This window comes from Loxodonta africana, chromosome 18, assembly GCF_030014295.1.
Source record: "Loxodonta africana isolate mLoxAfr1 chromosome 18, mLoxAfr1.hap2, whole genome shotgun sequence".
In the NCBI taxonomy this organism is placed as follows: Eukaryota; Metazoa; Chordata; class Mammalia; order Proboscidea; family Elephantidae; genus Loxodonta; species Loxodonta africana.
In genome coordinates, this window is record NC_087359.1 from 71,106,615 (window position 1) to 71,132,522 (window position 25,908).

Consider the following 25,908-nt stretch of genomic DNA (forward strand, 5'->3'; position numbering starts at 1 on the left):
GGAGTGGAGACCGTGGGCGTTTGGGCTACCTTCTCATGCAACTTACTTGTGCCTTTAGGTCCTTCTTGGTCCTAATCTTGTATATACCACTTCCATTTAATGACTGAGTGCTGCTGTGTATGTCCAATTGTATGGCTCTGTGGGTCAGACAACACCCAGTTCATGGTGGGCACCTCAGGCTGCATGGTGACTTGGTGTTCCATGGTTAAGCATTCATTCTCTACTAAGGCCCAGTAACAAGCCAAAAGCTGTTTCTTAAAAGGAGAGAAGTTATCTGCAGAGGATGGCAGGGCTTTGCTCCAAAATCCTGAGGGTCTGTGCTGTGATTCACCAATAGGGGCCTGCCAGAGACTCCAAACAATATCTCTATCTGCCACTGACACTTCAAGCACCATTGGATCAGCTAGATCATATGGCCCAAGTGGTAGAGTGGCTTGCATGGCAGCCTGAACATATGGCAGAGCCTTCTCTTGTATTGGGCCCCATTCAAAACTAACAGCTTTCGGATCACTTGATATAGGTAGGCTGGAGTAGCGCACTCAGCGGAGAGATATGTTACCTCCAAAATCCAAAGAGGCCTACCAGGTGTTGTGCTTCCTTTTTAGTTGTGGGAGGGGCCAGATAAAATAACTTATCCTTCACTTTAGAAGGAATATTTTGACATGCCCATGCCACTGAACCCCTAGAAACTTCACTGAGGTGGAAGGTGCCTGAATTTTTGTCAGATTAATTTCCCACCCTCTAGCACACAAATGTTTTACCAATAAGTCAAGAGTTATTGACACTTCTTCCTTACTAGGTGTGATGGTTAAGGCTGTGTGTCAACTTGGCTGGGTCATGATTCTCAGTGGTTTGGCAGTTATGATGTAGTTTGGCAGCTATGTAATGAAGTAATCACCTCCATGATGAGATCTGACTTACAGAAAATAGCTATCACAGCGGTCTTAAAGGACGCTGAGTCTCCCTTCACAAATTTGTTCCTTACTGTTGTGGTAAAGGAAGCCTGGTGGTGTAGTGGTTAAGAGCTATGGCTGCTAATTAAAAGATTGGCAGTTCAAATCCACCATGCGCTCCTTGGAAACTCTATGGGGCAGTTCTAATCTGTCCTTTAGGGTTCCTGTGAGTCTCGATGGACTTGATGACAGTGGGTTTGATTTTGGTTTTTGGTTGTGGTAAAAGGTGTGTCCTCTAGGCACTCCACGTATGGGTCTGTGGGCCTAACATGACAAATTCCACTCTAACATGCCAGTTTCCCTAAGCCTTTGGAGGCCTTCCTCTACAGTATACCAAAGCAGGTCTCGTACTTCCATTTGATTTAGTGTAGGCCACCACGTGGCTCATGCTTCATTGACCCATCCAAATAAACAGTTACGCCCTTTTCTAACCTCTCGAGCTGAAACACTGAATGAAGAATCTGTGCTTGGTGGGCCCGTATCAATAAGCTCAGACTGATGCAACTTTGTGTTCCTGTACCATTATCCCATACCCTTAATAGCCATTCCCACACGTCGTCCCTAGGTTTCTGTTTGTATGTACTGGAAAATTCAAACCGTTCTTTTGGAGCATAGCATACCTTCTCCTGGGTCACCCTTTGTGCCTCAGCTTTTGGGGCTCCTTGGGACTTAAGTCTGGTTAGTTATAGGTCTAGAAGCAAAAATGGGTGGTGAGGGTATGTTTTGAGAATGCTCTGCAATGTCTTGTGAGGCATCGGCTCAGGTGATATCTCAGAAAGGGCTCCTAAGATGCAGCTGGGTTAACCTCATCAAATGGGGGCGGAGGGGCTGGCTAATGGCTTTATTGGCGGGAGTGATTCAACAGAGTTTAGGGGCCCTGTGTCCCCAGCTTCTTGATTATCTATCTGCCCATATGTCTCCATCCCAAGTTTCAGAATCCCATTTCTTCCCAGTCAGTGCCCTCACCTTAATGTAAGACACGCTCGAGGTTGGGGATTCAACTGGCATTGTAATTCAGCCACTCTTAAAATAAGACGCTGGATTTATGCTCGGGAATATCCTCTGTTACTACAAGAAATAAGGCTTTGTTTCAGGGCACAAATGGCAACTTTGAGGTCATTTATGTGGTGTCTGAGCTTTGACTCTGAACCCCTGAGCTCATCTGTTTCTTTTACCACTTTGTCTACCGAAAGCAGGACCAACTAACCAGCTTTCTTATGCTTCTTATTCTGACAAAGTTGTAGAAAAGTATCAAAGATGTGGTGACCCAGAGCCTCGCCTCTCATCAATACTTGATCTGTTTTTGGAGATATTTTGTGTATTTCTATTGCTACCTCACGCAGTGGATTAGCAGTGACCTCTTTACTACCAGAAGCAGCGTCATCGACATCTTTAAGACTAACCAGACTTGAGAACCAATTTAGAAAACTCATCCTTACAATTCTGTTTCTTTAAAACCACTCTTGGTACCAAATGTCTTAGGCTGGGTTCTCTAGAGAAGCAAAATCAGTAAAGTGTACATACATACATAAAACCCCACCACTGCTATTGAGTCGATTCCGACTCATAGTGACCCTATAGGATGGAGTAGAACTGCCCCATAGAGTTTCTAAGGAGCGCCTGGTGGATTTGAACTGCTGTCCCTTTGGTAACCACTACGCCACCAGGGTTTCCCCACATACATACAAACATACATACATATATATATATGGAGAGAGAGAGAGACAGAGAGAGAGAGAAAGAGGAGGGGAGGGTGGGGTAGTGGTGGAGAGACTTACCAAGAAAATGGCTCATGGAGTTGTCGAGACTGGAAAGTTCCAAGTCTGTGGGTCAGGCATCGGGCTGTAGGCTTCTCTTGACCCACGTAGCTCCAGGGGCTGATGGAGCTCAGATTGGCGGGTCAGATGGCAGGCTGCTGGCTCAAGTCCCAAGAACTGGAGTTTAGATAATGATGGGCTGGATGCAGGATCCAGAGCAGAGCAAAAGCCAGTGAGCTTTGCCAGAAAGTCCACATACATTCGATGTAGGCCATACCCTCAAGAAATCACCCTTTCACCTGATGGGCTGCTCATAGCAGATCTCATCATGGAGGACATTACGTTATATCAGATCTCATTGTGGATGTGATTACATTATACCGGATCTCGTCACAGGATGTGATTACATTATATCAGATCTCGTCACAGGACATGATTACATTATATCAGATCTTGTTATGGACGTGATTACATCGTTACGTAACTGCCATACTTGATCATAACTTCCAAACCACTGAGTCTCCGGGCCCAGCCAAGTTGATATACAACCTTAACTATCACGGTAACCATATGCACATTTTTTTGGTTGTTGTTGGTGTTGTTGCAAAATTATATTTGTCATATCCTTTACTAAAAATTCTTTTTCTCTTGTGGTCTTGAGTTCTTGCTACCCAGTATGGATTAGGATGACTAAATTTTGCTTTAATTCAGTAAATGTTATTGAGTTTCTGCTGTGTAGCAGGCATTGTGCTAGAATAGAAATAAATAAGAATAGTACACAGGCTAATAAGGAATACAGGGGTGTAAGGAAATGCACTACTGCATGGTGAGTATATTAATAAAAGTATACGTGGGTTATAGAGGTAGCCAAGAGGGCAGGGAACTTAATGCTATCTGGGTGAGGCGGGAAAGGAACAGATGACATCTAGGTTCCAAATACCCAAGGAAGAGTGAGCCATCCCAGGTAGAGAAAACACTGGGAAAAGCATTCAGACCTGAAATAGCATGGTGTCCTAAGGCAATTTTCAACAGTATTGTGGAAATATAATGTGGGATGTCTGCGGGGAGGAGTTGTAGGAGGTAAGACTGCAACACTAGGCATGAATCTAGAGAGAGCTCAGTCTTTGGTATTCCACCTGGCCTGACAATCAGTTGGGAGTTTTAGGTAGCCAGTCTAAATGTTAAACACACACACACACACGCACGCACGCGCACACACACACACACACCCACCCCAAGCCTTGGGAGACAAACTAAGGACATTGAGGCTGGGGATTAGTGGAGGAAGCTTTGGACTTAAAAGATCATGAACAGGAGGTTTTTAGAAACATAATAATATCATAAACCTGCGAAAGACAGAACCTGTGTAAGGCAGAAACCTGTCAGAGAAGGAAATCTCAAATATTTTCACTAGGAAAGGGGTAAGACTGCACCTGGTCAAAGGCAGAGAACTTGCAAGGCCTGGAAGAACAAGGCAGCCCTGTCCAGTTTTGGCTCTCACAGGTTTCACTGAGGTGAATTACTGGGGACGGGGCGCCTGATCTCTAGTAGGGTCACCTGGCATAAAACGTTCCAGGCAGGTGTTTTGAAGCAGTGGCACAGCAGAGAGGGCGTGTGGTAGCGGCTGCTTTGGGGTATGCTTGTTTCTGTCAGCTGATTCTCAGCAGGCCACAGGACCGAAGCCAAGCTGCTGGAGCCCTGGGTGCACGGCGGCCCTGTGGGTCCGTTTCACCCACAGCCCCAGCCAGAAGTGCTGTAGGAGATGTTGTTGACCTCATCTCCTGTTGTGGCCTCATCCCCAGGACTGGTGGTCTCAGCGGGGCGGTGAAGTGATTTATTCGCCTGAATAATATTAGTTAACCACTTACAGGAGCTTTTATGTTTAACTTTCTCCAAAATGCTGCTGATTTAGTTTGTCTCAGGTTTTATACTTAGATGGCGGTGTTCTCTGTTTAATTTATAATAGCTTTTCTTGAATATTTTACAGGCTTTCTTGATCATGGATGGTGAAGATATACCAGATTTTTCAAGTTTAAAGGAGGAAACTGCTTATTGGAAGGAACTTTCCTTGAAGTATAAACAAAGGTAATGTGGACAAGCACAGTACACACAGAGGGGGACATTTGGAATACATCATATTTAGCTGTGCTTTTTTTTTTTTTTTAAACATAAAGGTAAATTTAGGAGTCAGGATTCTAGAAATAATCATAACATTACTTGCTTGTATTTAAATGTTATAAAAATGCTATAAATCTTTGTATTATTGACATTACAGGAAGACAGTTTAGTGTCATCTGTGGTATCCTCTGGTAGTTTACTGCCTTTTATGCTTATTGCTGGTCTTGGCCATCTTTGGCCTGCTGTGCGTGCACTGACTCTGCGTCATCGTTTTGGCCATTGGGAGATTCTGATAAGCTCTTTGGGTCTCCAGTTGACAGACTAGTTCTCTTCAGGCCAGTGTCATCAGTGTCTGCAGCCAGCAAAGCTTTGTGGGAAGAAGAAGAGCTTCAAGGGTATGCAGCAAGTTAGGAAATTTCAATTATTTTACTGAGTTGGGAACACTTTTGGGCAGTAACCTTTTAAGCACCAAAACTTGACTTAATTTTTTTTTAATGGAATCTTTCTAAAATATTTGTGTATTTTCCTACTTTAGTTAACAGAGTTTACTCAGCCTTACCCAACCTTTTGTTGCTATTTCATGGTTATCACTGGCCAGTTACTATCTTGTGCTGGTGGATATAGAAGGTGTCTTAGTCATCTAGTGCTGCTATAACAGAAATACCACGAATGGATAGCTTTAACAAAGAGAAATTTATTCTTTCACAGTCTAGTAGGCTGGAAGTCCAAAGTCAGGGAGTCAGCTCCAGGGGAAAGCTTTTTCTCTTGGCTCTGGAGGAAGATCCTTGTTATCAATCTTCCCCTGGACTAGGAGCTTCTCCACGCAGGAGCCCCGGGTCAAAAGGATGTGCTCCGCTCCTGGCACTGCTTTCTTGGTGGTATGAGGTCCTCAACTCTGCTTGCTTCCCTTTCCTTTTATCTCTTGTAAGATAAAAGGTGGTGCAGGCCACTTCAGGGAAACTCCCTTTACATTGGTTCAGGGATGTGACCTGGATAGGGTGTTACAGCCGACCCTAATCCTCTTTAACAGAGACTATGATTTATAACATATAGGAAAATCACAAAATGGAGGACAACCACACAATACTGGGAATCATGGCCTAAACAAGTCGACCCATATTTTGGGGGGACACAGTTCAATCGGTGACAGAAGGTGTGTGTCTAAGGGAAGGGTTCTTAACCTTTTGTGCTGTTTTTACCTTAGTAAACTTGTGAAGCCCAGGGACCCCTTCTCAGAATAATGTTTTTTAGTGCATAAAATTAAATAGTAGAATTACAAAGGAAACCAACTATATTGAAAAATAGTTATCTAAATATTAAGCTAATTTTTGGTATCGTAATAGTGTACTTCTTTATTAATGCATTAAATAAAAAGATCTAGGGGTCAGTGTAATAACTACTGTAAATTTGAGATAGTGATGAGACCAAATGATGTTTAGCGATAGCTACAGCCACTCTATCGTGATGTGAGATGTCTGATTTCTGTTGAACACAATTGAAACCCAGTACAAGCTAAATTTCAGTTACTGTAGTGAAAATACAGGTGCGTCCCCCCACCGTCCCCATCTACAGATCACGGACCCCACTTAATTCTGTGGAGTAAAAAGTTAATGATATCGACTCATATGTGGACTTAATTTTCATAAATACTGTAGTTGCTGATTTGTGAGTCCTTTTTGAGGCTTACAACTAATTTTCATTGCACCTAGAATATATAAAGTAAGAAATGCAAACCAGCTTGTCTTTATTGTCTAGTAGATTCTGTAGTAGCATTAAGGAGCCTTGGTGGTGCAGTGTCCAGCGCTAGGCTCCTAACTGAAAGGTCAGCGGCTTGAACCTGCCAGCCGCTCTGTGGGAGAAAGGTGTGGCCGTCGGTGTCCATAAAGGTTTACAGCCTTGGAAAGCCTGTGGGGCGGCTCTGCCCTGTCCCGTGGGGTCGCTGTGGGTCAGAGCTAACTAGATGGCGGGGGGTTTGGTTTCGGTTACAGCGTCGGCATGCAGCCCGAAGAATGCATAATCCTCTTTGAGGTGGTCCTCGTGGCTCGTACTCTAACTCATCTCTCCTGCTTTGTTCTCTTAGCTTCCAGGAAGCTCGGGATGAGCTGGTTGAATTCCAGGAAGGAAGCAGAGAATTAGAAGCAGAGTTGGAGGCGCAGTTAGTGCAGGCTGAACAAAGAAATAGAGACTTGCAAGCTGATAACCAAAGACTGAAATATGAAGTGGAAGCGTTAAAGGTAATTAGGGCAGTAGAAGTTGGTGTCTGATGTGCTGGGTTTATTAAAATGAGAAATCTCTTTTTCAGGTGGAGCTTCAGAGCAGCAGGCAACAAGAAAATAGAAAAAGAGGCTTAAAATCAATCTTTGAAAATAAAAAAGTATTTTCTTTCATGCAACCAAGGAAAGGTTTAGTTTAGGAGTTCACTTAGATGCGTCGTAGCTGTTGGTTTTCTAGCTGTAATGTTATATTGTCATCCTTATAATTTTCAAAAGCTGCCTGGTGACCTGTTCTGACAGGTAGATTGCCTCATTCTGCAGTACTGCAAATTACATGTATCTGAAATAATTTCATACTTGGTCATAGCCGTTTGGTTTTGGAGTTTAGTTTGGATTAAAGAATTTCCTTCTAAAAAGGAATTCTCAGGAGTAAATAGATTAACCCCTTTCACTGTGTCTGGGGAGTGGGGGTGGGGGGGTAGTTTAGAGGTGGGGGAGGGCAGACAGGGTAGGAATTTGAACTGTGAGTGGAGTTGACGTCTCTGTACTTAGCCTGGCCTGGATTCAGCCTCAGAATCTGGAGGTTCCCCACCAAGTTCAGGGTTTTTGCGGGAAGGTTTCATCATTTTACTTCTTTTCCGAGAGCTATTACGAGATAGTTACTAGATTTCTTTCTGAGAGAATGGTTGATAATCTAAATGTTTCGGAGTCCAGGCACTTAGAGTGATGTGTCACTTCATTTTTAAATATTGTAAAAAGGATAGGGACTGTCAGCTCAGATTGTGGGTGAATTCTGTGTGTGTTTGTTTCCCTTGAACTTGGATTCGGTGCTTCATTAAGGAAAACTGCATGTTAGTGACACGCTTTCCTCCCTGTGCTCACGCCCTCAGGAGAAACTAGAACATCAGTATGCACAGAGCTACAAGCAGGTCTCAGTATTGGAGGACGATTTAAGTCAGACGCGGGCCATTAAGGAGCAGTTGCATAAGTATGTGAGGGAACTGGAGCAGGCCAATGATGACCTGGAGCGAGCCAAGAGGTAAACGGATGATGCACCTTTTTTAGGATGAGCTGAGTCGACTCACCTGTCACCTAGATCTTAACCCCAGAACATTTTCTGTTGGTATCTCATGTCACCTGTAACTCACTGATTGAAACTAACCAGAAATCCTTACCTCCCCAGAGAGAATCCTTGTTTCCCCTTCCAAGCTTTTCTCTTGCCAGTTTTCCTTCTTCTTTCCTGTACAGTTTTTGGCCATTTTTCCTCCTTCTTTCACGTACAGCTTTCGGTCCCAGTGGTTTTTCTTTAACACTCCCTCCATATTCTCAATACTAATGTACTTTTTGCAGGCCCTTACATCTTACCCGTGAATTCTGCAGTCATCTCCTAGCTGGTCTTTGACTCTAAATTTTTACTCCTTTTTTCATCCTCTTTAATACTGACAGATGAATTTTCTCAAAATACTGCTTTCATTACAATTTTGCTGAACACCCTACAGTGGCTTGCTATTATTTTGCCAAGCTTTCACGCATCTATAATGAGTTGTTTCTTAATCATTTCAAACTTAATTCCTACTGATTTATAATTATTCCTTGGTATTTCTTTCCTTAATATTTATTGACTGACTCCTATGTGCCTGACGTGATGCTAGGCTGGAGGTTAGGGAGGTAAGGGGTGACAGATACGGGACATACTGTATGATAAAGGCACTGGTAAACTGAGTGTACAAGTTGGTCCAGGGCATAGAGAAGGAGGAGCTAAAGTGTCCGGGGAAATTGGAGAAACCTTTGCAGATAGTAGAGCAGAGTCTGCAAGTAGGACTAAATGTTAACTAGGTGAAGAGAGAGATTCAAAGACTGGGAGGATGATACGTGAAATATTAATATTTCACTCTTATCCAAGTGTACAGAGACATTACGGCTGAAGGAGATGAGACTGGAAGGTGGTTGGGCCAGGTGATGAAGAACCTTCTGTGCCGTGATTGAAAATCACTCTGTAGGCAGTGGAGAGGTCTTTAAGATTTTCTAAACAAAGGAGAAGTATCAGGTTTAGTTTTGAGAATATTGAGGAATTGGAAGTAGGGAGGAGGAAATGTGAAGACCACTGAGGAGTAATCCAGGTGATGGTTGAAGAACTAAGCCAATGGCAGAAGGTTGGAGAAGATTTGAGACATTTTGGCAGTTGACAGGACTTGATAAAATTGTTCATGGCATTAAATGTGCTACCTTGAGGGCAGGGAATTGTATCCATAGCAGATAGCACACAGTAGGTGTGTATTAGTGTTTGTCGAAGGAGTAAGATGAAAAATGCAGGAAGCAGGAAAGGGTTGGCAGGATGTAAGTGAGTTTGGTCTTGGTCATGAATTTGAGGATCTAGTTCCTTTTAAAGGAACTTTTAAAATTCAGGCTCCTTCCAGGAAACTGAAAACATAAATCTGGCGCTCAGGAGGGAGTTTCCAGCTAGGCTGCGCATCTGGGGGCCATCAGCATAGTCAGTATCTCTCAAAATGTAGTCCTCAGGGTCAAGTGTGTGTGTACGTGTGGTGGGTAACCTATTAAAGATGCTCAGTTCTGGGCATGCCAGACTTAAAGAGTTAAAAACTTTGGTGTGGAACTGGGACTTCACATTTTAAACAAATTCCTAGTTAATATTTACATGCTGTAAAACTACTGAAAAATTGTCTTCCTGAAGATATATACACTTGATTTTATTGTGTTTAGGGCCCAATGAAGATATAAAGTGTGTAATAAATGTCCTTCTAAAAGAAGGAATTTAAATAGGGATTTAAGAATAGAATATATTGGATAGCCCCAAATGATAGCAGAGACACTAAATACCACCGGAGGTCAGAAGGGGATGAGATCATTCTCTTTGAACTGGGCCAGGCTGGCTAGGTCAGAAAGGCAGGAGATAAATTGACAGTTTCCTTTTGTATAGTTATTTGCACGTTGTTTATTTAATCCATAGACTCTAATTTTTCCTTTTTTTTTTTTTTAGGGCAACAATAGTTTCATTGGAAGACTTTGAGCAAAGGCTAAATCAGGCCATTGAACGAAATGCATTTTTAGAAAGTGAACTTGACGAAAAGGAATCCTTGTTGGTGTCTGTACAGAGGTTAAAGGATGAAGCAAGAGGTAAAATTTATAACTTAAATAATACTTATCTATTACCTTATTGTCCAAATAATATTTATCTATTACCTTATTGTCTCTAAGCCAGAGTCCTAAGTAAGCTTAAAGATCAACTTTTTTTAAGGTACACGTTTACGTAGTTTTGTTAGGCACTGTGTTAAGTGCTTTTAATCTGTTAATTTATTTAATACCTATATCATCACCTCTAGGAGGTATGTATTATCATCCCCATTTTGTGGACGAGAAAACTGAGGCATAGACAGTCTGAGTTTTGTCCAAGATTATATAGCTAGTTTGCTGTTTTCCAAAGCCTTTGCTGCTGTTTCCATGTCCTGCTTGGTTTGTTGTTTTTTTCCTTTTTGTTTCTGCCTAAATTCTTTCGTGTTGTGCACTTAATAGTAGTATGTGTGTGTACATATTAGACATGCAGTGAATACATACTTTTCTTTAAAAATTTCCCTCCTTCTACCCTTTTTTTTTCCTTTCTTTTTTTGCTCGTTCGTGGTAGTATATAGCATATTAAAAAGAAGAAGATAAAAACCACTGCCAGCCCTTTTATCTAGGGAGAATCCACCGACAGTCTGGTGTATGTCTTTCCAGTTCATGCCATTACAAAATCTTTTAAAAAACATGTTTTTAAAAAATGTTGCACAATGTCTTGTTGTAGAGTTAGGTTTTGTTTAATGTGCCCTTTCTTATTCGTTGCTAATGTTTTTTTGCTATGAGTAATGCTGTGGCTATAACCCTGGTACAGAATATGCGTATCTACCGTAACGTAGGAGTAAATACAGGAGTACCTCGGGCCATTTCCTTAGAATAGATTCTTAGATGTGGCAAAGCATATATGTTTTTAATGGTCATAATCCACATTGCTGAGTTGCCTCTTAGGTAAGCTGGTACTTTCCCACTCCCTCTGGCAGTGCTCGAGGGTATCCTTCTCACTTTATCAGCATTGTTAATAATAAAAATACGTTTTAAAAATTATATAAAAGTCAATCCATTTGGAAGTTGGCAGTTGGTATCTCCTTGTTTTAATTTGTAGTTCTTTGGTTACTGCTTGTGAAACTTTTCTCCGTGTTCACTGACTCTTTTAAAAATTGTTCATGCATGTCTCTGCCGGCTTTTTGAAGGAAGATGTATTCATCCGAAGAGCTTCTCATAATTTATATGTACTGTGTATGATATTAACCTTGTATCTTTTTTTAAAATTGTGGTAAATATATAGGTGACAGAACATGTGCCGTTTCTGCAGTCTTCCCACGTACAGTTCAGTGACATTCAATGTTCATCATGTCGTTGAATTCTCACTATCCCCACGTTTTCCCATCACCTTTAACAGAAGCTCAGTGTCCCCGTAGCGTGTGTCTTTCCCCTTCCTCTTGCCCGCCCCCTGGTGACCACTAATAAGCTCTGATCTCGCTGCACTTACCTGTTCTAGATACTTCATGTGAGTGGGATCATACAGTGGCTGTCCTTGTGTGACTGACCGATTTCACCTAGTATAATGTTTTCAAGATTGATCCATGTATCAGGCTATCATTTTTTAACTTAACTACATATTCTATAGCTTAGTTGCATAGCTGGCTTTAAAATACAATATTTGAAATCAAGAAAAAAAAGTTTTTAACCATTTTAAATTACAAAAATGCACTTCTTTAATTTTTGCACTAATTCCAAAACGATATCCTTTCAAAATAAAAGGAAATGAGTTGGTAAAGAATATTTTGTGCCACGTAGGTTGAGTTCTACTATGGGCTCTGTCCTGTTTCTTTTTGTATATAGGCATAGGTTATGTAGCATTTTTAAATTCTAAAACATTGTTTAGAAACAGGGCTGTCATTATGGTAGACAATCGTGTAAAGGAAAGTTGTGAAATAGGAAATTAATTTTTGCGCAATAGTAATTTAGGAAAAACGCCTTGATGGCGTTTCAGATGTGACTTTGCTTGATGTATCTGCTTCCTCTAGTATTATTATTCCGTTTGTTTGCAACATTCTGCAGATTTAAGACAAGAACTGGCAGTTCGGGAAAGGCAACAGGAAGTCACCAGAAAGTCGGCTCCCAGTTCTCCAACTCTAGACTGTGAGAAGATGGATTCTGCCGTCCAAGCCTCGCTCTCTTTGCCAGCTACTCCTGTTGGCAAAGGAACGGAAAACAGTTTTCCGTCACCAAAAGGTTTGTAGTATCTTTCTGTTTTGAGGCTGTGGTGGATTATCAGTTTAAGATGGTTTGTTGCTGAAGCCAGGGCAGAGAATGAACAGAGGATTTCAGGAAGAGGAGATTCAAGTGACCACATACCACAGATCTAAAAATTAAAACAATATGCCTGTCAAATTGAAGAAAAAAAAAGATTGATAATATCTAATATTATCAAGGACAGTGCCATACAGAGTTGCTGATATTGGCATGACCTTTTTGGAGAACCTTTTGGCAGTATCTGTTTAACAAAAAAAAAATCTGTTATGATAAAAAAAAAACAGGCATACTCTCTGACCTAGCAGCTCTATGTTTAGGAATCTCTTCTCTAGAAATACTTGTCCGGATGTTTAAGGCTCTGTGTCCTTGTGGTGTTACTTGTAACAGTGAAACACTGGGTATGATCTATATCCATCAGTGGGAGCATGGTTAAACTTACTTATGGTATCTTCACTTTACAGTTTGTCTATAGTTTGGAGTAATATATTGATTTTGCACTGAGTGTATAGTACTTTGTAACATCGACAACAAAGCCCATGTGTAATCACTTTTTTTTTTCTAGCTATACCAAATGGTTTTGGTACCAGTCCACTAACTCCTTCTGCTAGGATATCAGCACTAAACATTGTCGGGGATCTCTTACGGAAAGTAGGGGTAAGCATTTAATTATTCGTCACTAGGTGTTTTCAACTGCCGAGGTGTTATTTCTGAATTTGAATTCAGGGAAGACAAAAGGCTATATTCCTGTGGTAAAGGCTGTAGTTAAGCTGAGAAGCAAAAACCTGCAACGACTGGCTGAGACTGGTCCAGACACACACCTCCAGGGCTTGGGCTCGCTGGAGCCTCTCCAGAAGGCTCCGTGCACCCAGCTATTAACTTACAGCTGGAGAATTCTTGTTCTCCATGGCTGCTTGCACATTCTGACTCCTCCATTTTTGTCCAAAATACTTCCTGTAAGACCCGCCATGTGTCTTATACCACCTTCTAATCCTGCTTTTTGCTGCTGGCTGCCATCCTCCTGGTCATTCCCGACCTCTCATTGTGTAGGACTTTAGCATTTGGCTCATGGCATTACTTCTGTTCTTAGTTTTGTCCTGGTTTTGCAGCTCCTTGGCCATCTCAGCTTCATGGCTTCCCCTTGGCTCTAACCTTGTATTCCAGGACAGGTTGGCCTTTGTGAAATATTTAGGTTGTTTTCTGTGTATTCAGTTTTGTACTTCAAGTAATACCTACTGTTTGAATTATCAAGATAGTATTCTCTTTTTTTTATATCTGCCATCTGCTTTCCCTTTCTTCCTACTTGTCCATGATCCCAAGGCACGAGGCTTCCACTTACCTTTTCTGGTTCATGAACTGAGGATTTGGTAATGATCAGATTAGCTCTAAATTTGCGTTTTAAGGTTACTGTGATCTCGCGTATAAAAAGTAATGTGCGTAAGTTACCCATACAGCTCAGAGTTACCTTTCGCCACATCCAGGGTAACTGGCTTTTGTTCTTCCTGTTCTCAGAGTTGTGGTATTTACCTCTGCAATCAAAGTACTGTGCTTATTTCTCTGCGTCTTAATTTACCAACTATAGGCAAGAAGATGAGGAATTCGACCCAGCTCCTCTCAATTTTTTATTTTTTGTTCTTCCGTGGGTTATTTTTATAACTTTCAGATGCTTAAAACTCAATTTCGTAGACTATATCTCGGCTCCCGTAGCTCCCTCTCACTTTCGTGTCTCTCCCTTTTGCTGTCCCTTCTTGAACTCTCCATTGGTTGGTTCTGAAAGTCGAAAATCAGTCAGCAGCAGATGTTATTTACTGCATCACCGTGGACGGGGAGGCGGGCTCTGAGGTCGTTATATTCGTGCCACTCAAAAGAGGAACGTTTCAAGCCTTTTGTTAACTGTCATTTACTCAAAATCATACCAGGCTTTTGTTTGCTTCATATTTGTGTTGCAGCTGACTCGTATGCCTTTTTCTTTTCCTCAGCATTTCTAATTACCTTCCTTTCTTGTGGATGAAGAAACATACCTTTCCTTTGCTTTCTCTCTTACATAAGCCAGTTTCGTCTTCACACTCTTTGCTGAGCACTCCAGTATGCGTCTAGGGCTGTTGCACACCTGTCCCTCTTGAATTCCTCTTTATAATACTGTTGTCTTGGTTCTGCCCATTCCTGTCCCCTGTGTCATCTTCTTTCACTGCTCCTTGTTTCTTTTGCTTTAGTATATAGAAAGTTTATTCAGCAGTGGGGCATGAAAGTGGTACTTGGAGCCCTTGCATGGTTCATCCGTTCAGCTGAAAGTCCGTCTTCCAAAAACATCATCGGAATCGTCTCTCTGCTGCTGCCTGCCGGCCTCTCCATGCGCCTGTGACCATTTCTTTGTATACGTCTTTACGCTACTTGGTCCACTGACTTGAACTAGAATCCCCAGCCCCCACTCTGGCATCCCCTTCCGCTGAGAAAATCAAGGCCCTCTGATTTAGACTTGTTTGGTTTCCTCTCTCGCCTTCTGTTATAACCCCCCTATTATTACCTCTGTTTGCAGCCATTCTTTCTTCTTGCCTCAGTGGTAAGAGGGTCATATTGTGCTCATGGCTGGTTTGTCCCCCTGTGTTTTGGAGTCCCTTACTTCCAGCCTTCTCATCCTGTATGTCTCCTATGGCTTCAGCCTTTCTCTTTACTATATATGTTAATATTTACATGTGATATTTATGTATTATACTTTAGGTATAATACATAAAATATATAATTTATGTAATATTTGTGTATTACATATTATATGCTACATAATTTTTTAATCTGAAAAAGCAAAAATAAAAGCAGTTATTTTTCCTTTTACCTTACTCTGTTGCTTTCTGCCCTTCTCGGCCAAGCCTTCTGAAAGTGTGACTACATTTGCTGTTGGCATTTTGATTTCATACGTGTTCATTCCCTGGTCGTTCTAGTCGGGGTGCTATTCCCTGCTCATGCCACTAAAACTGCCCAACCCAGTGGATGCTCTTCTGCCTTAATTTTACTTGCAGTGTTCAACGCTGACTGTCTTTTTAATGTGTTCTTCCTCTGATTCTCTGATGCTGTTGTCTGCTTTTTACCTTCTGGTTTATTCCTTCTTAGTCTTTTTGTTGGCTTTTCTTCTGTCCACCCTTTCTGTGTTGGTTTGTTTTGCTTAGAGTTCTGATGTGATTATTCACAACCATGATTCCTCTGGAGCCCTGGTGGCATAGTGGTTAAGAGCTCAGCTGCTAACCAAAAGGCCGGCGGTTCAGATACACCAGCTGCTCCTTAGAAACCCTATGGGGCAGTTCTGCTCTGTCCTGTAGGGTCGCTATGAGTCAGAATCAACTCAGTGGCACCTAGCACCACCAACATGCTTTCTCTACCACTAGGTGTGGATGTCACCTGAATCTTTATCCTCTGAACTACCCCGTCTCCTGAGTGCTAGGCCCACTCTCTGCTCTCGGCTGTGTCCCTGACACCTTAGACACAGCTTGCGCCTCCTTCCTAGTGACTTCAGTGTGGGAAGTTAACAACTCTTAATTTCTAGTGTGTGTATGTTCAGCAAGTCTGAAGTGATTCTTGTTCAGAGGCTTATCCTATAAGGTCACTATCTTCCCTCCTTCTCTCCACTGGTATTTTTCCAGCTCGCTGTACTTTTATCATAGGAGAGGAGAAGAGAAAGATTTTTTAGTCTGTCTCTACTGCTGTTTCTTAATAGCACTTACTGAATCATGTTGGCAGGAGGTTCAGATGGTTTTCTCAAAGTGAAGTATGTATTATCTATGGATTTAATTTATCTGTGCATTCCTGATCCCCTGGACAACCCTGGTGGCATAGTGCTTGAGAGCCTTAGTATCATGTATAAAAGAAATGGACTCTTATTTTTTTTGTCCTTATTTGGTGATAGATTGTATTTTCCTTTTTATTACCTTGATTTGGCCAAAGTATGGGAAAAGGAGCCCTGGTGGCTCAGTGGTTAAAGCACTTGGCTGCACACCAAAAAGAAAGGTCAGCGATTTGAACCCCCTGGCCACTTTGTCGGAGAGAGATGTGGCAGTCTGCTTCTGTAAAGATTTACAGTCTTGGAAACCCTGTGGGGCAGCTCTACTCTGTCCCATAAGGTCTCCATGAGTCGGAATTGACTCTGGCAGCAGTGGGTTTTTTGGTTTATGGGAAAGGAGGAGTTGGTGATGTCTGTATGTGATGGGAATACCTGAGAAATACGTTTTCTCTTCCTGTCATCTGTTGCTTTGCAGACACTGGCACGGCCAGGTGTTGTGATGACAGGTGCTAAGTGAGGACACCCAGCTTAAAGGTAAATGCTAAGGCGCTGGTGTCCTTCCAGGTGAATGATTTAATCATAAACAAGGTATCAGCTGAACATTTTGCAGCGCACTCTTTGAAATAGACTAGCTTTTCATTTGTGTGAGGTGTAAATGCCCTCATCCATTCTGATGCAGTAGAAAAAACAAATGGAACCTATAAAAGAATTGGCTGGGTTAAAAAAAACTCTCAGGTGATGTTTTTGGATTCTTTGTAGTGCTTGCTCCCCCCAAAACACACACATCCACACAGATCAACTTGCCAACCAGCCAACAGCCCACAACTCAGAAAAAACCAGTGGATGGGGCCCAGGGACCTGGGATCCACCCCTGCCTACCCATGCCACATTTTTCTTAGTTGTAAGGTAAAGATTCTGTCTGCACCCCTCAGTTACACTGAGAGGGATACATATTCTGAGCTCATTAAAGGGAGTCAGCATAAACATTTTCTCTTTCTACTAGAAAGGTGATTGATTACGATTAATTAAATAGCCATCGTTATCAGCTGAGAGAGTGAGGTTTGAGTCTTGAAATAGAAATGGTTCAAAATGCAAATTTTTATGGGCAACTGCTGTTTTGACAACCAAATCATTCCTTCTTCCTTTTTTAGGCTTTAGAATCCAAATTAGCAGCTTGCAGGAATTTTGCAAAGGACCAAGCATCACGGAAATCCTATATTTCAGGGAACGTTAACTGTGGGGTGATGAATAGCAACGGCACAAAGTTCTCTTGTTCAGGGCATTCGTCTTTCTTTGACAAAGGGTAAGTCCTGGAAGTTTTAAATGACAATTTTTGAGTAGTAAAGTTACAGATTACAAGTTAGTTTATTGTAGCTTGGAATATGTAAATCCAGTTTGATGAACCAGCTTGCAGCCTGTTATCACTCACATCTTAGGGGACATGAAATCTGTTGTTGTCTTCTGTTCCCTGTGGAGTCTGTTGCTGTGGGAACCCTAAGGCTGAAGCTTCTGGCCTGGGAAGCAGAGCCCCGAAAGGGAGCAGTGGCAGCCTCTGGAGATTAAAGATGACTATATGCCCCCGGTCTCCAGGTGCCGATGGGCTGGTAGGCTTCCTCAGCAAGGGTTTTTTAAGGGTAGAAGAGAACGCTGCGGTTACGGTAATGCAAGCTCTGCCACAAACCTTCTGAAGATCTTAAAAAAATATAAAGTCCCTATGTATTTAGATACTGGATCGAAAAAAGATTAAGAGATACAACTTCTGTATGCTATAAAGTAAAAGGTTTTCTGTGTTGGTATTACACACACTTTATACATCCTGTATTATAGTTATTCCTGTACATGGAAAACCATATTTTTATGCATCTGCTATAGGTTTTTTTAAACACGGTTACAGGATCATACCTTAAATATTGCTCAGCAGCAGGCCTATCATAACTTATATTGCCACTAAGTGTGTCGGTACATATCATTCGACTTTTTTTTTTTAAAATACTGCACAGTTTTATTCTTGTGTGGGTGTGCCTTAGGCTAGGTCACTAGTTAGGACCCCTGGTCCAGGGAGCAACCCAGGCACCTTTGCCCCTGTCTCTTGCTTTGAGTGGTAGAGGCAGTTTTCTCCTTTTTCTAAAAAAGCAATGCAGATACAACTCCGGGAATTCTTGTAATTTCTTAAAGGAGCTCGTATTTGTTTTCCTCAGTAATTATGGCATGTTCGTGAAGGATCTCATCTGATACACGGTCCACTCTAAAAAGGCTCCTCCTGCCCGTCCTTGTAGAATGGAGTGTGCTGGTTGTTCTCTGGAGTACACACATTTCATTAAGGGCAGATTCCCATTCAAAGCACATTTAAAATATCGATATATAAATCAGAATTTTTTCTGACTGTTGGACTTCATCAGGTGGGGTAAGTGTAAGATGAATTTTCCTCAGGCCTAGGCGTTTCCGGCAGACTTAAGGAGTGGCAGCTTTTCCAGCGTAGTGGTGAATGGAATAGGTGGATATTCTTACATTAGGGCTGCCATTTTCCCCAGATGGTACAGAGGAAGTTAAAGGTTTTTATGAGTATTGGAAACAGTGTCCCTTTATTTTTTTCCGGCAACTTGTAGTTATCTCCAGAAGAGTAGTTATTAGTTTCTATCTGGAATCATATTTCTTGGTGGGCCTTGGGCTCCTCAGGATGTGAGAACAGGCCTGAACCATGGACAGATTGGTTGGACAGGAGCCTAGAGCATCCCGAAGAGGGAGGGACAGCACTGTCTGTGCAGGCTCCTGGCTCCCGTCTTCCTGAGAGACTGGCTTCCACTTGACTCCTGATGCAGAAGGCCAGGGAGGGGATTGCCCAGAGGTGACCCACTGTTAGGGAGATGTGGAGAACCAGTATCACCTGAAGCCAGGAGTGTCTGCACTGTTCACCTACCTAACCCTGGCCCCTGGGGACCACTCTAGATTCGGGTGTAGGCTGTGTTTCCTGAGTGGACACTGGAAACGAATTTCCTGATAGAAATAGTAACATTTAGTTTTCATTTAATTAGTACATATTTTATATTGTACTGTTTGTATTAAAAATTAAATATACTTTTGTGGGCTGGCCTTTTTTCAAGTTGCTTGTATGATAATTGGTGTGTATATACGCGCACTGAATATTAACCTCTTGCGTGAGTTATCTTTGTCCGGTTGCTGTCTCCTTGAAGATAACTCTTTTGTGGGCCCTGCTGTGTTCTTGCTGGCTGCTTTGCTTTGATTCTGGCTTCCTTGTGGCCTGCCTGTCTTTTCACCCCTGGCCTTTCTTCCTGCTGACCTGTTGGCTTGATGAAAGCCAAGACGGCATATACGGGCTACAGAAGGAAGAGGGGAGGTAGCCCACCTTCCAGCTCCATTACTAAACCTGGCAGGTTTAAATAAACAAACAGACAAACAGACAAACAAACAAACAAACACAAAGCCAGTTCTTACAGGAGCAAGGAGAGAGTGTGGCTCGTAGTTTCAGCATGAGAAAAAGCTCCCCATTTACAAAGCCTGAGAGCCTGTCTGTAGGACTGTCACTGTGGTTTCACTGGTGCCATGGGACACCGTAGGGGAGGATTGTTTCGGGAAAGAGTTAATCAAAGTGTGCGTGTGTGTGTGTGTGTGTGTGTGCGTGCATGGGTGCACCTGCATGTACGTATTGAGTGTGTGTGTGTACACCCCATCCTCCCACCCCCCTCAAAACCCTCAGGAGCAATGAAGCCTCACCCCATAAAGCAATATATCTTAAATATAGTTAGGTATTTAATATACCTAGTAAATATACCTAGTAAATGTATTTAACTTTATGGGATTCAAAAATATTTTGTAGGTTCTGGTTGAGGGTTTTGTGGAATCAGGATTACATCTAGTGTGTGCTTTTTGCCAGTCCCTAGATTACGGGTTGCTGTGCCTGCTTGCCAGGCGTTGCTCTGTTTGTCCATCTGCTGATGGCCGTTCATATCACCCATCTAAAAGGATACAACTTGGGTGTGGAGTACAGCCACAGAGTCTCTCAGAAACATTCTTTTCTCTCTGTAACTTTTATTTAGTTTCGTATGCTCACTTGCCATATTTTTGTAAGCTCATCTGATGTCTTTTGGGCTGTGTGTTGGTGGGCTGTGTATAGAGCATACTGTGAAAATAGTATTTGTGTTACTGTTTAATGTTTTTTCCTTTTTTTTTACTAGGCAAGAGAAGGTCATATTCCCCACGTTGTTCATGGGTAACTGAATTTGTTTGCTGTGCCCTTTCTCACTCTCTCAATCATGGTGTGTAGTGGAAGACATATTAACTGAACTGGTTTCACTAACTGCATGGGGCTGACTCAGCTTTAACCAACTTACCGATCATGAGTGAGCCTTCAAGTTCCTGTCTCATGTGGCTGTGTACCGTTATTATCGGTTCAGCTGTTCCAAACAAAAGCACATTCGTTGTGGTGGTCCTGGGACAGTGTGGATGGCATGATTGGTGGCCCTCCTGATGCAGGGTGGGCTACTAGAGTGGCGGTACCGGGAGTCCAGGTGGGAGTTGAGGGTTCCCGTCAGGCCCAGGGGTCACATCTATCTTCCTGAGCCTGGGGTTCTTCCTGTTACCCCACATCTTCTGTTTTCTCAAGTCAGGCACTAAAGATAGCAGAGCCTTGCTGTGGGGGCCTCCCGACTTCTGGGCTCACACTGGTATCCCTAATGCACATGGGAATGGTAGATGGGGACCCTACGTTTCAGGAACGCTTTGCAGTTAGCAGAGCCTGGGTTGAGGGCTGTAGCTCTGAGCTTCCATCTAAATAGGGAGGCGGGGAGTCTGGAGTGAGTCCTCCTGCTCATCTGTTTGCTCAGGCCACCCTGGTCTTTTTCTTCTGCGGCCTCAGGTGTGCTCATTGTTGCTTCTTTGACAGATTTAGAGTTTTCACCCTTTCTCTGTTGTATTAGATTTATTGTCTAGCTGACTAGCATCTAAATGTACCTCTTTCCCCTTTTTTGCTTCTTCTGTTGCCATTTTACGATTCACCTTAGCACCTTTTCTTAGCTGGTGGTAAGATGATGAAATTTCATAGCTTCTGGTACCCTATTTATGTAGATGCGCCCCAGATCTGCCCATTCTCTCACTGTCCCGCCCTGTGTTGTCTGGTGGGACATTCTCCTCTGGCTCTTTGCTACTCCCTGACGCCAGATGTGGTACGTATAGAGAAGCTGCTTCTCAGAACCCTTCCCCGCTGCACAGCTTCATAGGTCCCTGAAGTGATCTCTCTGGACCGATAATCCCACCTATAGGGCCAGCTTTATTTTCCCTCTAATCTTTTACTTCCCACTTCTTGACTCACAAGTGTGGTGCTTGGTGGGACACCAGCAGATTGTTTATTCTCTCTGCTCCACCCACCTTCAGAACCAGAGTTCCCATTGCTGCCCACACACAGAGAAACTACTTCCCTAGTTTCTTGGTCTCCCTTTGGATCCTGGATGGCACTGTTTATTTGTCCTGATGAGAGCTGACCTGTGTTGGGAGCACCAACGTAGTTGCTCACTGACAGCTACTGAGTGACCTCTGGCCAGATGAGACCAGGAAAGGGGAACAGCCTGGGAATCTTGGGATAGGCTGTGGGCCTGACCGCCCATTGGCAGGCTTGCTGGGTGACTCAGGTTAATGACTGGACCTTCTCTGGCTTTGGCTTCCTCATCAATATAATAATAGGATTGAACTTGATGTTCTTTAGAGGCCCATCTAGCTGGAAGATGCCAGAATCCCCACCTAAATCTTCGTGTGGAGCCATCCTCACAGTTGCTGCTTTTGCTTGCCTCTGTGGATAGGTGCTAGTGTCTTCCTGGCTTCCTTTCTGCCTAGTTTTGAGGGCTGTCTCCAGTCCATGTGCCTGGCTGCCATGATCTGTGAGGGCAGGGAATCTCATGTCCACACATTAGGGTGAGGCCATTTGTGAGGCCTGCTTCCTTCTCCCTGAGGTTTCTACGAGAAGCAGGCCCTGGGGACTCTGCGACTTGCCAGACAAATGACAAGTGGGGCTTATTGTGTGAGGGCTACAGTGGCAGATAGGGTGTGGTCCTGCCCCGAAGAGGCACAGGCATATGGCCTTGGCAGAATCGGGGAAGGTGATGTGAAGTTCTCAAGTGTAATGATGCTTCAGAATTAGACGCAGCCCAAAAGGCAAGGGAAGGCCTGTACTGTGATCCAGGATGTTCGTCCTTGACGTAGGGAAGCGTCCAACAGGGAGGTTACGTGTGTCAGAGCCCTTCTGCTGCTCTCGGCCTGTGTGTGGAAGGCTTGATTTCAAACTAGAGGTGACGGTTAGTCTCTTCAGCTAGGGGCTCCCCGACTCATAGGTTTAGACATTAATTCTGTCTTCACACCACTCAGGTCCTTTGTTACCTCTTCACATGCCTGTCTCTCTGTGAGCTTACCCTTAGTGTACAGACAGCCGTCTTGGTGGGGAATGTGTGTCTGCCCTTTTCATTTGGGGGGCTTCTCTATGTGAGTCTGCATTTAGCTCCCTGACCCATCTAGTGAGCGGGTGGGCACAGTGATGGCAAGTATGGGAAGGTGGCATCTCCCAGATTGCTGGTGGGACACAGCTCCTTAGGAAGTTTTTCCGAAGAGGAAGGCTGACGTGGCCTCCTGAGTGAGGCGCCGTGCCTTGCCCTCACTCCCTGGCTGCTCCCCAGGCTGCGCTACCGGGGGTGGGGCTGGGCTGGGCTGTCCGCATCACTGGGCCCCAGGGTGCTGGGTTCCGACTACAGGCGCTTGTGCTGGACTGTCCTGTCGCTCTGAGTCTACAGAGAAGCCTACCCATCTGGCTTTGCTTACTAAACAGTTTTAAAAAGTTCTTTTTTTCCCTCTTATTGAGATATTTACGTACATTGTAGGAGATTTAGAAAATAATGAAGTGTAATGAAATAAAACTTTACCCACACTCAGAGGGAAGAAAACCAACTATTGTTAAATTTTCCTTCTAGGATATAAATGATTTTATGTACACATGTGTATAGGTATGTGTATACACGCAACCACACTCATACCCGTGCATTCTGGATTCAGCTATATTGAGAGTAATGTCTGTCTGCGGAAACCCTGGTGGCATAGTGGTTAAGAGCTATGGCTGCTAACCAAAAAGTCGGCAGTTCAGATCACCAGGTGCCCCTTGGAGACCCTATGTAAACAAAACCAAAACCAAGCCCGTTGCCATCAAGTTGATTCCTACTCATAGCGGCCCTATAAGACAGAGTAGAACGGCCCCATAGGATTTCCAAGGTGGATTCAAACTGCTGACCTTTTGGTTAGCAGCGGAGCTCTTAACCGCTGCGCCACCAGGGCTCCATCTATATAATAGGCTATAGTCCAGAATCTAGGATCTATATTATTGACTTTTTTACCCCACATCATGGAACGTACACAGTTTGGTAACCTGCTTCTTTTTCCACTTAGCATTAATTCTGACTATTTTCCCATGCTATTAAAAATTCTGTACAGTGTGTTCTTAATGGTCATATAAGATTTCATCATTTAGTGTTAGTGTGTTTTTTAAATTTAACTAGCCCCCTATTGAGGCATTTAGGCCTGCTTCATAGGAGAAAAATCAGGAGGGTGGCTGAGAGGCCTGTGAGATGAGGTTGCCGGGAGGGAAGGTGCTCTCACCCCAGGACTCCTGAACTCTCAGTTCTCTGACCAGCCTGCTTTACAGGAAGCCACTCCTCTTGGGCCACCAGGATTCCGCTCTGGGCCAGGAAGGGGGCTAGTTTAGAGGGCAGATAAATTTCTCGCTGTGTGTAGAGTGATTTTAAATGACAGTCTCTCTTTCCCTCCCCACCTTGTTTGCCCTGGTCACCCCACAGGGCAGTAAACGGCTTTGACCCAGCTCCTCCTCCTCCTGGCTTGGGCTCCTCTCGCCCGTCGTCAGCACCGGGGATGCTGCCTCTCAGTGTGTGAGTGCCCGGCCTCCAGGCGGGGGCCTCTGCGCTCCTCCAGCAACCCAGGACACCCACGCCTCACCCCTCGGTGCCTGGGCCCAGCCCCGTGGCCCTCCATCTGCCTCCCCGTGGCTGGCAGATGGCAGGCTGCATGCAGTGGCGGCCGCTGGGCCCTGCCCAGCCCCAGGACTCTGCGCGATGTCAATACTGGCTGTTTTCTCTGCCCGCCGTAGTGCCGTTGGTTTCACATGATTGCACTTTCGTGGGTCACAAGGTGATACGTACGTGTATTACTTGGTCACTGGATGCAGAAGTACCCATTGATCACACCGTCCCGTACCCCACCCTGCCGTACTGATAGGACTTAGCTGTGTTTAGGACAATGCAAATCTTCTACAAGCTCTCCCCTCAATCAGGTCGATGTAGGCCCTCCTCCCAAGCTTCCACCCAGGCATCTTCAGTGCTCATGATCATGCGTCCCCCAGCTCCACCCGCCACAGTTTGGGGCTGTTTCCGGCAGAGTCAGGAAGCTCACTGAACTAGGGAACATTTTCTGCACCTTCCGATTTTACTTGAGCAGTTCTCATTCCATAGACTTGCCTCCCAGTGCAGCGGATTCTCATCTGAGCCCAGACAGCAGGGGCCTCTGGGGCCCAGGCACACAAGGCTGCCCTCTCACGTCTCCTCCTCCACGTGCCTCAGACTCGGGGAGAGGCTGGCTTCCTCCTCGCCAGCTCCCAGTCCTTCAGCTGAATGACATCTCGAGAGCCCTGCCGTGTCTTCTGAGGGCCCGTGCAGCTGTGTTAGGGAGGGCCGAGTGGCCTGATCCCGGGGGCCGGCCGACCGTCGCTGGTTGTCCCTGTACACTCCTTGATTAATCTCATGCTGCGTTGACTGTTTACATTTGTGTTACTGTATATAGGTTTGTAAACATTCTTGCCTAAGGTATTTGTATATAACTTGGGCTTTGTAGCTTTTATTTATTCAGAACTCATATGGCATGTTAATGACTTACGATGGTGTCCTACTCTGGGCAGCTGGATAGGATCATCATGTGGTTAAAAAAACAAATTCTTCCCCTCAAAAAAAAAAAAAATCTTTTAATGTGGAAACAATAAATTTCACAAAAAAAAAAAAAAGGGTTGAGACTGCCTTATTGGGGTCCTGCCATTTCTTGAGAGACGAGCTGGAGCTGGATCACAATCACATGTCACCTCTGTCCTGACACAGGGCGTGCTGATGGCTGGACAGCCACCGAGGGCGGGCCTCTGGGAGGGAGGGAGCGAGGGAGCTTGCTGGCCAGGGGGTGACTGCAGTGGATGCCCAGGAGCTGGCTGTCCAGCTGCGTGGACTTTCCTGCCGTAGAAGCTTTTGGGATCTAGGCTTCTCTCCTCATCTCTCAGGTTGACTCCAGCAAGTGAGGGAAGGTGCCAGATGTTTGGTAGCAAGACATATGGTGAGTGGACTTGAATGTATAAACTGGGGTCTGTATTGACTGTATCAGATTCTGAATACTGTTCACTTAAGTAGGATAGTTGATTTAGTTTTAAAACTGTGTAAATGAGAATTAAGTAAATGAATTAAATTCCTAAGTGAATAAGAAACATAAAGGAGGATACATTTTCAAAAGTTCCTTCTCTCCATTAATATACGGACAGGGATATCTGCTGTTAGCTGTTCCTGGAGGCTTTGTCTTGAGCTGACTCAAGGTGCTACTCTGTACTTGCTCACACGGAGACTTTGTCACCCTATCACCCGGCGTGGGAGGTACTGCATACTGCTTGCCTGTCTTTTGCTGACTGCCAATTAGCCACCTGCCTGAGTAGGTTCTCTTCTAGGGGTGCCAGTGGCCCG

The 25,908-nt window shown here is 43.9% G+C and overlaps 1 protein-coding gene across 4 annotated transcripts in view; it reads left to right on the forward strand.

Moving 5' to 3' along the window:
- The window catches only part of NDEL1 (nudE neurodevelopment protein 1 like 1), a 57,116-nt gene extending 31,923 nt beyond the window's left edge, over window positions 1-25,193 (forward strand). For 2 of the 4 annotated variants that reach the window (XM_003416918.4, XM_064271766.1), the window contains exons 2-9: window positions 4,698-4,795; window positions 6,909-7,062; window positions 7,932-8,080; window positions 10,040-10,176; window positions 12,175-12,348; window positions 12,932-13,023; window positions 17,287-17,438; window positions 23,980-25,193. In XM_003416918.4, coding sequence (XP_003416966.2) covers window positions 4,698-4,795; window positions 6,909-7,062; window positions 7,932-8,080; window positions 10,040-10,176; window positions 12,175-12,348; window positions 12,932-13,023; window positions 17,287-17,438; window positions 23,980-24,073 — 1,050 coding nt within the window. In that variant the 3' untranslated portion in view covers window positions 24,074-25,193. Of the gene's footprint in view, window positions 1-4,697; window positions 4,796-6,908; window positions 7,063-7,931; window positions 8,081-10,039; window positions 10,177-12,174; window positions 12,349-12,931; window positions 13,024-17,286; window positions 17,439-20,328; window positions 20,364-23,979 lie in introns of all 4 variants that reach the window. The other 2 variants (XM_010596604.3, XM_023556444.2) reach the window with 2 other exon arrangements.
- Window positions 25,194-25,908: the final 715 nt, after the last annotated feature.